Source organism: Cryptomeria japonica, chromosome 2 (genome assembly GCF_030272615.1).
Source record: "Cryptomeria japonica chromosome 2, Sugi_1.0, whole genome shotgun sequence".
NCBI lineage: Eukaryota > Viridiplantae > Streptophyta > Pinopsida > Cupressales > Cupressaceae > Cryptomeria > Cryptomeria japonica.
The window spans coordinates 221,362,701-221,378,850 of record NC_081406.1 but is presented as its reverse complement, the minus strand read 5'-3'; the positions used below and the strand labels follow the sequence as shown (position 1 = coordinate 221,378,850).

Genomic DNA, 16,150 nt, shown 5'->3' with positions numbered 1-16,150 from the left:
AGTATAATAAATATGTATGACATGATTGTGTGAGATATATCCATGTGAAAATATATCACAACCATCCACTATGTTCATTTAATGTATACAAGAATGATCATGAAGAAACATGCAATCATGTACAAATAAGGCATTGGATGAAAAGAACACTGCTCTATGAACACATAAATATCATACCATGTATTGGGAATATTAGCACAAGTTTCAATAATGTCATGAACAATTAAAGGATATTTATGTTCATGAAGTAATGTATCATGTAAAGAAATTGCAGATATATGTATGTATCGTCTAACATATAGTTTTATAAAAAAATTAATGATGTGTTCAAGTAAGATCCTTAAAATTAATATGTATAATTAGAATTAATCACACAACTTTCAGTACTCATAGAAGTATGAAACATGTGATAATTGTTGGTGACTGTTGTAATAATATCCTAATTGTAAAAAAAATTAATAACTAGATCTCTATAGGAAGAAAATGTACAAATATGATGATACAATACATCCATAGATAATTATTGCTATTTGTGTGGTAGAATTTTGTGAATGCATAAAAAAATTAGTGATCACACTTTATAAAGTGTATATTAATTCTAAAATGAATGATGGAATAGTGAATATGTGTTGATATTAGAAATATATAAGCATCTATAATGTAAAAATAAGGATCTCTAATGAGAAATGAAGTGTTTAGAAAATTACACAATAAAGAAACAAACCTTAATACAATAAAATGAGATGTATTGAAATGACTCACTATCTATTACTAATAAAAACATTAGTCTTAAATCATATAGAAAACACACATAAAATGTAATTAATAAAACCAATGGAAGGTTAGGTGGGGTTAATGAAATATAGGAGATGTAATTAGGTGTACCAAATCTTAAAATAGTGATACATCAATGAATCTGAATAAAAAGTACATCAAGTCTAGAAATATTTAATACTATAAAACTTATAGATATTTGAAACATATTATTGATGATAAATCTAGAGGGAAGCTAGGTTGTGCACTTTGGTAGATGGGTTCACTATAATATAAAAAAATTAATCCCAACACAATAGTAACCCTTCCCTAAAATTAATCTAGGCTAATATGATAATCTATGCATATACTTAGGCATAAACTGGCCTAAACCAATATATGATCAATGCAGGAGTGAAAAATAAAATAATTAATGCAACACTAGAAAATTACATGTAAAGGAGAAATGGTGCACTTAGGTCTAGAACCACAAAAGAATAATTTTTACATATTATTAAAATTTGAAGGTCCTAGGTCTAGAAATGGTCTATACCCTACCTTGGATTCAAAACTATCATCGTACATTGTGGTAAGTTGACTCTTTAGATCCGAATTGCTTCTTCAAGTGTAGATCTAAATCTCTAACCATAAATTTAATCTAGTATAGTACACAGTGGTTTCCTAGTTCACTCATCTCTTTTTTTTCTACTCTACTTTTGAGGACTAATAATATTTAAGCATATCTCTAGAGGATTGTTAGATCACTAAGGTTCATGTTCTTTTAGGAAAAATATCAACTTTGAAGTCTTGTTAATAATGAAAGGTAAAAAGATTAGAAAATGCAAGCAATTGTAGGATGTTTATGTAAATTCTAATTCATTCTAGTGCACTAAAGAAAGTATTCCTATGACTATCATTTTTGATAAGGATAAAGGAAAGCAATTGAATTAATTTAAAATGCTAGAACATATCAATAAATCAAGGCAAATATGTACCCAATTAGGTCAATCAGGGAAGCAAATGGGTAATGAGTCATTTATATTTATAATTATAATTTACATTTACAAAATGGTGCTAAAATGAAGCTAAAAATTGAGTAACTTGGAACAAGAATATGGATATGTATAATAAATGGATAATCAAGATGAATATATTAAAATCTAGTCGAGTGTCAATAAATTTAAGATAAATGTATAAAAATGTGTGTGTAATGGGGCCAATAATTCTATGTGAGAATGTGCTTGAATTTGCACAAAAATGTACTATTTGTCAATATGTAAATGTATCATGTCATTCTCTCAAAATAGACATAAAACTAAATGTAAAATTTCACAATTTTACTTTAAATTAATTGTATTCAAGATATTTATACTAGTTTATTTATTTTTTTAAATATGTAAACATTTTTTGATTCTTGACAAAAGACAACAACACTCATTAATCAATAATTGAATCGAAAACCATTTACTCAATAAAAATAATCCATAATAATGATACATATCTTTTCATTCCAATATATTAATTACTAAATCTTATACAAAAGTCAGTTTTTCATCTTTATTGTTCTAGAAAGAGTAAACCATATCATCCATATTATTCCATGTTTTATTTTATTTTGATAAATAAATGTCTATTATCACTTTAGAAAAGAGAGACCAAATGTATTATTATCTCTTAGAATCACGATCTTTCTAGAAAGTGATATTTGATGCGTGAAAAGCTCTCGAGCTTTGGCGTTATCAATTATTTTTGTCACATATCCATCAAGCACATGTAATGGCGGGGACAAATGAGTACGCGTGCATTCTCCTTCTATGCTTTTTAGAATCTTTGCTTCACAAGAGCTTTCACTATGCCTATCATTGAAAACCACCTCTAACAAACAAATTCCTTACAATTACAGACTCCATTAATTTAATCAATCTACATAATTTCAAAATATTAATGCTCTTGATGTTCCACTTGTGAGAATAATTTGAGTAACAGGGTCTTAAATTTGATAGTTTTAGGGTTATATGAAACTATTGTTATTACAAAGTATAATTAAAAATTAAAGAAGTGATAAATATGTTGATCATTAAATTTAATCCTGGAGTAAAATGAATGATATCTTTCAGAAAATGATTTAAAAATTAACTTACATGGTAGTGGAACTTACAATTGAATTAAAATCTATAATCTTAATGATATCAGATTTCTCCAATTCATAGTTTCAGTCACTGTAGTTTCTACATTAGATTGTGTAAGATTTTGATCATACACTGTGATCCATCATCAGAATAATAGAGAGCTGAAAAGAACAACAATCGATAGTTTTAATTACTGTAGTTTCTAGATTAGATTGTGTAAGACTTTTTTGCATCAATGTTTCCCACTCACATTCCATAATCCATCATCAGAATAGTAGAGAAGAGCTAAAGAGAACAACAATCCAAAGTTTTAGTCACTATGGTTTCTAAATTAGATTGTGTAAGATTTTTTCACATCAGTGTTTCGAATCATTGATACATCTTCACGATGGTAGAGAACTAAAGATAACAACAAATGATTATTAAACTTGATTTGAAACATAATTTATATACTGAACAAAATGGACCAACAAATTTAAACCTCGATCAAGATCAATAACACCACACTAAACCTGGTTTTTAGTAACGTTTCTAAAGATACAGAAACAAAAGAAGGTCAATATATTAACTTGCTAATTACCATCGTTTTTGTACAATGATAAGCATTAACAGTAAACTGTAAACTAACAAAACTGTAGTAGAGTCCTCAGGCTTCTGCAGTCCAATTGAATGATGTCTCTAAAACATCAGATTTAGTGCTCTCAAGAAAACACCATGTTATACACAAAATCTCTATATTTTCCACCCAAGTTTCCAGAATCATCATCAGACCCACTCATAAACAAACCAGCAAGTTACTTAACACAGCAGACAACCAAACAAAACACCCAGTAATTCAACAGAGCAGAGAGACATCTCAAGCAATAGAACTTTCCTGCAAAAGAGATGAAGAAATACTCCTAACATCTGCATCCTTACAGCTTATAATAACCACCTCTTTCTCTTCTTCATACCCTTCATTCTTCACAATCTTCTCAAAAACTGCCATTTCACAGGGGATTGTAAGAACACCTTGATAATCAAACCCAAATTCTTCTTCTGCCTGGTCAAGAAGTCTTCTGAAAGCAGGGCGGCTTAAAAAACTGGTAGGAATTATGAAGCGCCTCATCTCCTCCTTCCCAACGTATACAGCCAGATAACCCTCGGGCACGTCCGCCGGCGGCGGCGGCAGGCTGCGGCAGCACTCTTCATCGGAGTCACACGATGAACGGATTCTGCCAGAAAGTGCGCACCCGTTAACCGTAGACACTTTGCGGCTGAGAGCCAGAGTACGCCATTTGTTCATGACTTGTCTCAGCTGGACTATTTGACGAATTCGAGAGCTATTCATGTCTTATCACACAAACTATATATAAAACCCTTTTGCTTGGGGACTGAAATTCTAAGGCTATTCAAACGATAAAACAAATTTATCTGTGTCAGGAAGCCCACCTGATCAACTGTGAAGATAAACCTGAAAGTGTCGAGAAAGTACTGTCAGATAGCAGTTCATGCGAATCTCATGGTGTTTGTTTATACAGAAGGGATGATATAAAATCTCATTCTTTTGTTTAGGTTAAATGCCACTTGCCCTTCAACTTGTATATGACGAGATTCCCCAGAAAGGAGTGGTGAAGATCGAAGGTCAGCGCATGTGGAAAGGGCTAGAATTTTTTTTCAAGCCATGTGAATGCACATGAACACGTTGAGGTGTTTGGTTAGGAAATGATTTTCATTTTCTTCTAGGGTTTTTCTTTGAGGGGGACATCCTTTTGATAACAATTTCGGGTACATGGCAATCATGAGTGGGGGGCATTTGTGAAGAAGTAAAATGTTAAGTTAATTCTCATTTTGATATCTTTTAGAAAATGTAGCATGACTATTTGTCTTAAGATTTCTCGTTGTCTAGAACTTTGATTTTGGTCTAGCATATATGGAATTTTGATCTCTGTATGGATTCTCCTTGTCTAGGACTCTAATTTTGATCTAGCATATAGGGAATTTTGATCTGGTGTATGGATTCTCCTTGTCTAGGACTCTGATTTTGATCTAGCATATAGGGAATTTTGATTGTATTTTATTTGGTGTATGGGTTTCCTTTTAATTTTATTTTTTGATTATATTTTATTCGGTGTATGGGTTTCTTTCTAATTTTGTTTTTACTAAATTTAATTTAAGTCTTTATTATTTCAATTGATGAGTTGATTATGGATTCTTTTGTTCTTTAGTATTTTGAACTTTATAATATGTTAATAATTATTAGTTTAGAAAATAAAGTTTATATTAATTCATTGTGTTTTTTATTCACATAGTTTCAAACATGAATTTCTCATCACAAGTTTTTGGCTCATTCATTTGTAAACTAGTTTGTTTTTGGAGATAGCTAGGAGAACATTTGTTAAGCTAGAGAGGAACCATCTGGAAGACTTAGTAATGAATGTTCATAAGGGCCACGTTTCAGGTTCAAAATACAACCTTATTATAAATAATAAATATCATTTCATATTCGTTATATATATTTTTTTTGATTTTTTAGTAAGTATTGTGATCAACATGGTTGCACTCATTCCATGAAATGTAGTGTGATATAATTTGACTAGATATATTTTTAAACAACCTTGATCAAAATTTTAACATATTTGCATGAGTGAAATTGTTAATATACATGCCTCAAGGTGATTGTAATATGCCTATTTAGCCTACCTAGGGCTCATATTCACCCTACCAAGGGCTAACAAATACAACCCCTCTATGAATACAGATAGTTTCCATGATCAATTTCAAGATGAATGTTATGAAATGTAGTGTTGTAGATCTCATAAAAAAGATTTAAAATAGCATTTTCATACAATAAAAAATGATATTATTTTTTATTAAATAAAGTGCGAGAGGGCTCGAACTCTTACATAAAAGACATACAACAGATGAAAGGGGTCTCATAAGGTGTGAGAAAACCTAGCATTAAGACCAACAACCACAATAAAACACCAAAACTAGATGAAAACTAAACAAAAAAAGATACTAGACTGAAACCAACCATAATAAAAAATAATCCTAAGAGACATGAACAAAAGGTCTACAACCTAGGGGTTTTAATAGCTTGCCACCCTTGGTTGAGCTCCTTTAGTTTCTCTTGAAAAGAGTTTTTATCTTATCTCTAGTAGGAGTAAAAGAAGGAGACTCAAAATAAGTCTTAATAGTATTACTAGATGACTCCAAAGCACTACTAGAAGGAGCAAACTCTATGGACCGTTACCTCTTGACATGTCTTCATTCAAGCTCAAAAAAGATAAATTTTTTTATTATCATTTAGTATTTAATGTAGTGTCGTAAATTGTACACATTTATTAGTGTGTCCAATTTCACACTCTCCTAGCACCTATTTTAGTATTTCTTGTTCCTCTATGCATTATAGGACCTTTATCATAATTAATTAATATTTAAATTAAATTTTACAGGTCTTATTCCACTTTATTACTATTGGGAAATTTGTTGGAATGATGTGTTGTCATTGATTTCAACATATTCTTCTTTGTATTCCAGTGTGGTAGTGAGATTAAGTGAGTTAGTTTGGCCAGTGTGTTGTAATTGAGCTATTGCGGTTTAATGGGTTTTGTGATGCCCATCTCTAGTTGATTCAACAAAATTTTTAGTGGTCTACATGATATTTTGATCAAGTTGTTTGATTCGGTATTAAGGATGTTATTCAATTGTTCGTGTTATTCGGTATTTTGGTTTGTGCTCCGCATTGTTCTAGAATTGCTATATCTTGGTTTGAGGATTTGATAGAGTGTTTGGGATGTTCATATTTGTCCTCGATTTAGATGGTTAGTGATTTGGAAGCCCACAAGTGAACCTTTTAGTTTTACAGTCAATTCAGTGTATGTTCTTGAAGTTTAGTATATTGATGATGGAAATTCTAGTAAGTTATGATGTTGCAGTTATTTCTAGTGCGATTCATGTTGCTTGTGGATGTTTCTAGATCGGGTCCTATTCATGTTGATGGTCCACATTGATCATTGAGTGTGTTATTCATCATTTTCTTGATCCGGTGGTGCTCTTCACCTTATGTGACATTCTTGGTGATTGTATTGTATTGTGGATGTTCGAGGCATAATTGTTGGAGGTTTTGCATGTTTGGGGTATTGATTTGGATCTAGACCATGTCTTAGCGAACATTGTTTTGATCCGCATGTATTGTTGTAGTGCGCGAGGTTGTTATTTTGTAATTTGTGTTGAGGGTTTAGCCAACCTTGAAATATAGGTTGATGATTTGTATAAATACATATAATACTCATTTGTGAGATATGTCTGCATGTGTGAACATTGAATTGATCTTTCAGTAGCAAAGATGAAGTACGAATAAGTGAGGAGTGTGAAGAAGTAAGAGCCAAGTTTGAGTATTTGTGCTTAACTGGAACTATAACCAGGTATTGGGAAATGTTATTTTCACAGTTCACGTAATCTAGATTGTTGTCCAAATATTTATAAGAGAGTGAGTCTTCCTCAGGGTTGTAGCCCTTCTTGTATTTGAAAAATGAGATCTAGCGAGTGTGTCTGAATGCATGTGCATTCCCCATTGTAATATTTACATTTACTCCTAATAGGGTATTATCTCATTGTGGGTAGGTTTCCACCGTGGTTTTTCCCTTAACCGAGTTTTCCACATCAAAAATATTGGTGTTATGTGTGTTATTGATATGGTGATGGTTTATGTTTTCATGGCTAATAATCATATCTAAATTTAAGTTTGAGTTGTGTTGAATTTGAGAGAAAACTGATTCAGCCCCCCTCTCAGTTTGTTGCATTGTTGTCGACAATTGGTATCAGAGCTAGATCCTCAGGAATAAGCTTGATCACTTGAGGAGATCTGAGATGTCAACCTTTTCTTTTAAGAAGGATGGTCCGAGATTTGATGGAATGAATTATACTCTCTGGAAGAACTAGATGGAATGTCATTTGAGATGCATCGGTGAAGACTATTGGAAGATTACTAAGAATGTATATAATGCTCCTCAGAATGGTCCTACTACTTCGGATGAGATTAAGGAAGCTAAATTCAATATTAGAGCTAAGGAAGCATTGTTGAGTGCCTTGTCTAATTCTGAGATGAATAATGTGATGGATTTGTCAATTGCTCATGAGATATGGAAGAAGATAGAGACTTTGTATGAAGGTGATAGCCATGTGAATGTTGCTAAGTTACAGAGGTTGAAGGGAAAATATGAGATGTTGAAGATGGGTGAAGATGAGAACATTACCTCCTTTTATGCAGGAAGTAAATGAGCTTGTATTGAACATCAGATGTGCTAGTGGAGTATTGGAAGAGTCTTAGATTGTTGCTAAGGTGCTGAGATCCTGTCCTCCTTACAAGCATAAGGCTACTGCTATTGAAGAGATCTAGACTATGATAGATGTGACTAGAGATATGCTGATTGGTAAACTTCTTTCTTTTGAATTGAGCAAATTTGGTGAAGCCCCTCCAAAATCTGAATTTGCATTTAAAGCTAATGTTTCTGAGAAACATAAATATGATCAGGGAGAAATTTCTACAAGAGTATCCAGATATGAGAAGGAGATGAGTGAGCTTGAAGAAGATGAAAGATTGCTTGAAGCACTGATTGCTAGAAGATTTCCTAAAGGTGCCAGTAAGTATGAAGGAAAGTTGCCTCTTAAATATTTTTCATGCAATAAGATAGGACATTCTGCCTCAAGGTGTTTGAAAAGAAATATAAATCCTAAGAAGCCATTTAAGCCCTATAAGCCTAAATATCAGAAGAAGTGTTACTTTTCTACTGATGAAGGTCTGACAAATGATGAGTCTGAAAAAATAAATTCAGGAGATGAATGGGTGTTCATTGCTATCAATGAAGATGATCCGATGACTGTTGATTCTACTAGCTGCATTATTGAAGAGAAATATTTAGCTACCAAAGTTGAAGAGAAAGATGAATGGGTTATTAACAGTGGTTTCTCTCATCATATGATAGGTGATAAGTGTAAATTTGTGAGTATGGAAAAATATGATGGTGGTGTAGTAAGATTTGGAGATGACAAAGATGGTATAATCCATGGTAGAGGTGTTATTTCTCTTGATGGTAAGCATAACACCGATGATGTCTTGTATGTTGAAGGTCTAAAACATAATCTTTTGAGTGTTGGAAAGATGGTTGATAAGGGATATGCCTAGCAATTCAAGGATGGTAGATGTAAGATCTTGAGTAGCTTCAAAACTAAAATTGCATCAGGTACAAAGACTAAAGGTAATATCTTTTATTTGAATGCTAGTGGTAAAAGTTGTTTGATTGCTCAAGTTGATGAAAGTTGGTTATGGCATAGAGATATGTGTCAAGTAAATTTTGATTGCATGGTTCAGATAAGTTCCACTCAAGTTGTAAGAGATCTGCCTAAGATTGTAAAGCCTTCTAATCCAGTATGTAAGGAATGTTAATTAGGGAAGCAGACAAGAATTTCTTTCAAAAGAAAATAGTATACCTCTAATGGGATATTAGATCTTATTTATACTGATTTGTGTGGTCCCTCTAGAGTAAGAAGCATGCAGGGTGATAGGTATGTCATGTTGATTAATGACTGTAGTCACATAAATCTGTCCACTTAATTAAATGAATATTTAGTATTTATTTGATTATTTAACCATCAATCAATAATTAATTAAATTAATATTTAATTAATTCATCTTAACCCTCTTCTCCTATTAATTAAATAAATTATTCAATTTATTTGATTTAATTCACTTAACCAAATTCAAACCATTAATTAAATAAATAAATCATATTTGTTTAATTAAATCTTCTCTCACATTTAAATAAATTAATATTTATTTAAATCCCCCAAAATCTCATCTCTCACATTTAAATAAATTAACATTTATTTAAATCACCTTTATCCTCCACCCACTTGCATTTTCCTACAAATGCAAGTTGCACAACTATTTTAAATAAATTATTTATTTAAAATCCTATTTATCCTCACCCACTTGAAACCTTTAATGGTTTCCCTTGAAGTCTTCAAACTTAATGGCTTCCTTCTAGAGTCTTCTCAAGCCTTTAATGGTTTCCCTTAAAGTCTTCAAACTTAATGGCTTCCTTCTAGAGTCTTCTTAAGCCTTTAAAGGTTTCCCTTTAAGTCTTCAAGCATTTAATGCTTTATCTTCCTTTTTCTCATTTAAATAAATTAATATTTATTTAAATACCTATCCAAATGCAAATTACACTATTTAATTGAAATAAATGATTTTATTTTAATTGAAAATCCCAAAATTCCCCCCCACTTGCATTCTCCTACAAAATCCACTTGCATGCCTAAATCTCTTCTAGATTCTTCTAACTCCTTCTAATTAGCCTAATTCACCCGCTATATATTGTCACATTCCTAAGCAACTTGGAGTCACTTCTCAAAGCCCTCAAAGTCTTTGAAAGGCATTTAAGGCTTTAAGTCTTCAAATGGTTAACCTCTAAAGTCTTCCAAACCATTAAAGGCTCTTACATAACCATTTATGGTTAACTCACCTTTTACCTTTGGTTAGAGACTTTCCTCTAACTTAACCATCATTTTGACTCATGGGTCTCTTCAAAGAATTTATTTCTTTGACTAAGGTAACCATTTAACCCTGGCACATTCATTTATCCCTTGGATAAAAGGAATATCCATTAATGTAACCCTAACCCAACCCCCTAGGGTAACCATCATGTCCCCTCAAGCATTTAATGCTCCTTATCTTTTCTCTCAAGCCTCCTCATGGTGACACTTGTCAACATGGGATTGGGTTGAAAGTCTCACATGGATTGAATATCTTTCAATCCTAACCCTTGTTAAGATTGCTCACTCTTAACCATTCATTTCCCCATTTCTTCTATAAATAGAACCCTTCTCCTCAAGCAAAGAAGGAAGAATTAGAGTATTGTTGTTATATTGGTATTAGCATAGAGCTTTTTCATAGCATCAGTATCTACACTTGCATAGCATTTGTTTATCATATTCAACCATCTTGAATCTCCATATGGCATCCATGGCTAGTGCTAAAAGCTGAGAGCTACACTCGTGGAACTTGGAGAGGAGAGGAACAAGGGAGGAGCAACTATGAGCATCTTGATTAGCATTTGGAGGAGTATAGTTTATCTATTCTATGTTTGTATGCTTTCTATTTCATGCTTAATATCTCTCTTGATATGCTTGTTTAGGATAATCTTTTGTTGCTAACACTAACGTTTGTTTCTTGTGCTCTTGTGTGTGTTGTCATCAAATAGATTTTCTAATCCTTTTTGCAGAGCATCATTTGGTGAACCTGACGTGAATCCAACACAAGATTTCTCTACAAAACTACTAACTTTTTTTTGTTTAAATTGTCACACAAGTTGTGCTTTTGTGCTTTCGTGTTAAATAGAGCTTCTTTGTTTACACAAAGTGGCGCTATTGTAACAGAGAGTTGTAATTTCCTATTGTAAACGAAAATCAAAACCTAGGCTTGTAGAAGCCCACCAATACCTCATTTTATTTTATTTTTTGGACTAACTGTTTGTTTGTTTATGCAGGATTGGATGAGTTAGATTAGAAAGCATTGAATTATTTCTTTCACTTTGTTTTCAAAGTTGGATTAAAACAAATTCATTGTCTCTTTTGGCTTAAAAATTGAACCTCACATTTTCATTTTGGATCATAAAAAGAATCACATCTTTAGTTTTGGTTTGTAAAAAAACCCCACTTACAAATTAAAAAGAACCACAAAATTCAAAGTTTATTTGCAAGTTAGGAACAATCTTTATTTTGGTGCTTAAAATAAACAACACAACTGTCATTTCTTGCATCAACTTAAGGAAATTCACAATCAACATTTCATTTTGGGGCCAACTAAAAAGAACAAGCCATTTTTTTTCTTCAAAGTTCAAAAGCGATTTTACTTCAAGCAAAAATGTGTTTTTCAATTCAGTTGACTAGGATTTCAAGTTCCTAGTTTACAACACATTTTGCTTTTGAAAGTTAAAAAGAACACCATGATTGTTGGAGCAACATCTCCAAATAGTTAGATCACATTGCAATGAAAATCAATTAAAAAGAACAAGTGCTTTTCGTGATTGGCACACTTGTGCAAAGTTTGTCGAGTGGTCCTACTTCTAACACACACTATCCTCTCCCTTGGCTTTCATGGTCCTAGGTACAAAAGAAAAGTGTTAGTAACACTCATATTTTATATTTTTAAGAGAGGCATGCCAAGAGACACATCACTCTTGGGAATGACCTCGCGCAGTAAATCCTTCGAGCCGCTATAGAAATCAGGTGTGAGCGAAAGTTGTAACCTTGGGTATAGCTGTTCCTACAGTGTAACTTTTTGAAAGGACAAATGGGCCCCACCACAAGTTACAAGGCTCTTAAGTGAGCCACTGCAGAATAAACTTATGTCCAAAAACATCGAAATATACTAAACACCTTTAAGTAGTAGCCCACCCGTTCTATTGATTGAGGATATTTGTGATAAATTCAGTGCAAGAACATAGAAGGTTTTGCTCCCAAGACACTCACCATACATATTTCCTTGAGTAGAAACATAACTTTTTGAAAGGTTACTTGTAGCCCGATAAAAGTGGTGACTCCCCCATCATAGGGATCATCTATTTGTTATGCTCGTGCAAGACTTAGTATATCACATCCTTACCTGCCACAACGAGATTCATAAGGTATGTAGTACCAAAGTCGAAGAAATATCAAGATGTGGGCTGAACTTATCACAACTAGCCATTTGACCTTAGCGATAAAGAGTGTTTGAAGTGTTTTTTTTTGAGTCAAGACCAGTGCAAATTGAGCCAACTTTAGGCTTTGGAAAAAACCTAAAATACATTTGAAGGAAAGGGTCATAAAAGTCCAAGGATTGGGTTGATCTAGATCCACACTTATTTGTACCTTTTTTAGGCGACATTCTTGTGTTTGTGTGCTTGCTTTGATTTCTTGTCAAAGAAAAATAAAAAATCAATTTCGAAACAAGTATTCATCCAACACAAACATTTTTCAAAAACCAACAAAGGATCAAAATCAAACAACAAAAATATCAAACTATATGACCATTCTTCACATGAGAAAGAAGAATCTTCATCAACACATCAACTTGAAGAAAAGACCATTGAGCTCAAAGACTCTTATCAAAAGGACGAAATTCTTCTATCTTAATAGACAAATCTTTGTCTATAATAGAGTTTTTCTATGTCACATGCGTCTCTATCTTCAAGGGAAATCAAACGAGTTTGATCAATAGTCATTAAACCACTGAGCTTTTATGCAATATCACGCTTTGAGTTATCACAAAAACAAAGGGGCCAAGATCAATCCTGACTTCTTTCCAGATATTTGCATCACATATAACATAGCTCGGGAAGAACCACCAACTCCCGAAAGAGAAGAAGAAGAATTTGTCCCATATGTGACACAAAGCTTTTATTGAAGTTAACATTTCATCCATTACCACACTCACATCTCATCAAATCCATTCCAACTCTCAAAACATTAAAGAGGTTTTTGTCCTAAGTTTTATTTTGATATTGCTTGAATCAAACACAATACATCACTTTTTAGAGTGTCTCGACATCTAGGATGAACTCATCCTAAAGAGGCATTTATACGTAGGTTAAAACTAGTCTTTGAGTAAATCCTCTCATTACTAGGTAGTTGAATCTGTAACACATCTCAGATCCCTCTGAACCTTATCACACCAAACTTTGTCCATCAAACACAACAAGCAAATCAAGAAAGAACTTTGGCAACATCTACCTTTAGTGCTAGAGATCCATATGCAAAACACCCCACCAAACATAAATATCTCATTTCATCAACAACTCATCATCATTTTCACCCAACTTCAACAAAAACTTGTAAACAAAATGGCTCAAACCAGATCTAGAACAAGACAAATAGAAATTGAAGAAGAAAAGGAAGACAATATCAATGAATTCCAAGAAGCCATGGGAGGAAACATAAATGACGAAAATCCAAGTACTCCTACTCCTGCGGCAATAGAAAGGGCACAACACAACCCTCTTTAATCGACTATTTGATGAAATACTCAGGAGCAATGTTGATGCTCACTTTTTAAGACTTGCTCAAGAAGGAGACAAACTACCCTCTAACTTTGATGTTGCACAACTAAGGCAAGCATCAGAACGACAAAGTCGCAATGAGGAAGAAAGAGGTTGAGATCCCATTAGATACAACCTTCATCAAGGTAATCCACCTCCTCCTCCTCCTCCAAATGAAATAGAGATGTTGAGGCAACAAGTTGAAAATCTCGCCCAACAACTTCATAGTGGTGTGAAAAATAATCAATTTTCACTCAATGACATTTGTCCCTATCACTTTGATAAGGAATCTTCATATGCCACCTTTTCCATGAGGGTTTGAAACACCGAAGTTCGAAAAGTATAGAGGAAAAGGAGATCCTCATGATCATGTTTTGAGAATTCCATTCAGCTTGCCTCGAAGTGGCATATGAGGATACGTACCTAATGCGCCTTTTTTCCCAAAGATTGGGAGGAACAACCACATCATGGTTTTCCCGATTACCAGGGGGCATTAGGACATTTGAAGAACTCATCCAGAAATTCCTGGCACATTACTCACACCACATTGAACGTGATATCACAGTGGCTGATCTATGTAACACTACACAAAAACTAGGTGAACTATTTTCAATCTTTCTGCAATGATGGCGTGGAATGTCTAGCAGACGTTCTCTTCAGTTACCTGAACAAGAACTAGTGGAAATATTTATTTCCAACTTAAACGGAGAAATGGAATTTCACCTAGACGTAAAAGACACAGATTCTTTTAATGATATGATCACCAAAGGTTTAAAATGTGAGCGGGCTCTCATCAAGAAAGGACTTATCAAAATCTGCAATGAGCCAAAGGATGGCCCTTATCCCCGCTTCAATAGTGACAAGCCTAACTTCTGGAACAAAAACAAAAATATCATCAACGATGGTGTTGTAGATGCAAGAACTATAAAAAATGCACAACCTGTGGTTCGATTTGCAGGACAGAATCCCCCACCTAAGAATAACACGGTTGCTCCTCTGAATCAAGGCCGCAACACATCTCAAGAGGAACCCAGACAATGTCAATAAAATTTTAAACCAAAATGAACATACACTCCCTTAGTGGAAACCATCGAAATAGTGTTACGTCAGTTGGTTTCTCAAAATCTAGCGATTTTACCCAAAACATCAAATTATGAACCTCAAGTCAAACCTTCATGGTGGAGGGATACTGAACATTGCAATTTCCATCAAGGGAAAGGGCATAAGACAAGCAATTGTCATAGATTGAAAGATATTATTGATTGAAGTCATATCGAATTTGAAGGACATGACCCAAAGACAACAAATAATGATCATCTAATGTTCAAAAATCTGCTTCCATCACATGATCAAAGGGGTCCTTCCACTTTAGGGAGATACACAGATACTACCGATTATACGCAAGCCACGTATAATTACACTATGAATCACCTATACAATGCCAATGAACAAATTGCAACTATAACCATAAAAAATCCCAGTTCCACTTGCAATGTTGCTACACATCGCGGCAAGATTACCATAAAAGCAGCTCCACAAGGCACCCCATCTATCCCAAAGCAGTATAACCTTGTGGAATAGTTAGACAAAACGCCTGTTCTAATATCTATCTTAGAGCTATTTCTCCTATCTCCATCCCCTAAAACAATTTTAGATCAAGCTCTCCAAGAGGCGTCAGTCCCTGCAAACCTAAATATAGATCAGTTCCAAGCTATGGTTGGAAACCTAAGATCATCACCTTCTCTCACTTTCTTTGAAAGTGACAACTCATCCTTCCAGCAACCTCACAACGCCTCACTCCACATTGAAGGGTTTATCAACCAACATAGGATCAAGCGAGTCTTGATCGATAATGGAGCAGTCCTGAATATCTGTATACTACAATTAGTCATATCTTTGGGATATGCAATTGAATCAGTGGATCCCCGCAAGAAGATAACAATCAAAGCCTATGATGATGCAGAGCGTTCATCCAAAGGAGCTGTTGTTTTACCAATCTGAGTGGGCCCTGTGGTGAAACACATCATATGTCAGGTTTTGGATTTTCCTCTACCATACAATTTGTTGTTGGGCAAACCTTGGATACATGTCATGCAAGCCATTCTATCCACCTACCATCAGTGTATCAAGTTCCCACATAATGGTGTAGAAATCATGATCCTGGGCGATGCAAACCCCTTTGCATATTTTCATAACATAAGTCATCAA

At 33.8% G+C, this 16,150-nt stretch overlaps 1 protein-coding gene across 1 annotated transcript; it reads right to left on the bottom strand.

Moving 5' to 3' along the window:
- Positions 1-3,410: 3,410 nt before the first annotated feature.
- Positions 3,411-4,568, bottom strand: LOC131037121 (protein SMALL AUXIN UP-REGULATED RNA 12). Its single transcript, XM_057969159.1, has one exon. The coding sequence runs from the start codon at positions 4,210-4,212 to the stop codon at positions 3,739-3,741; it is 474 nt and encodes a 157-aa protein (XP_057825142.1). The 5' UTR covers positions 4,213-4,568; the 3' UTR covers positions 3,411-3,738.
- Positions 4,569-16,150: the final 11,582 nt, after the last annotated feature.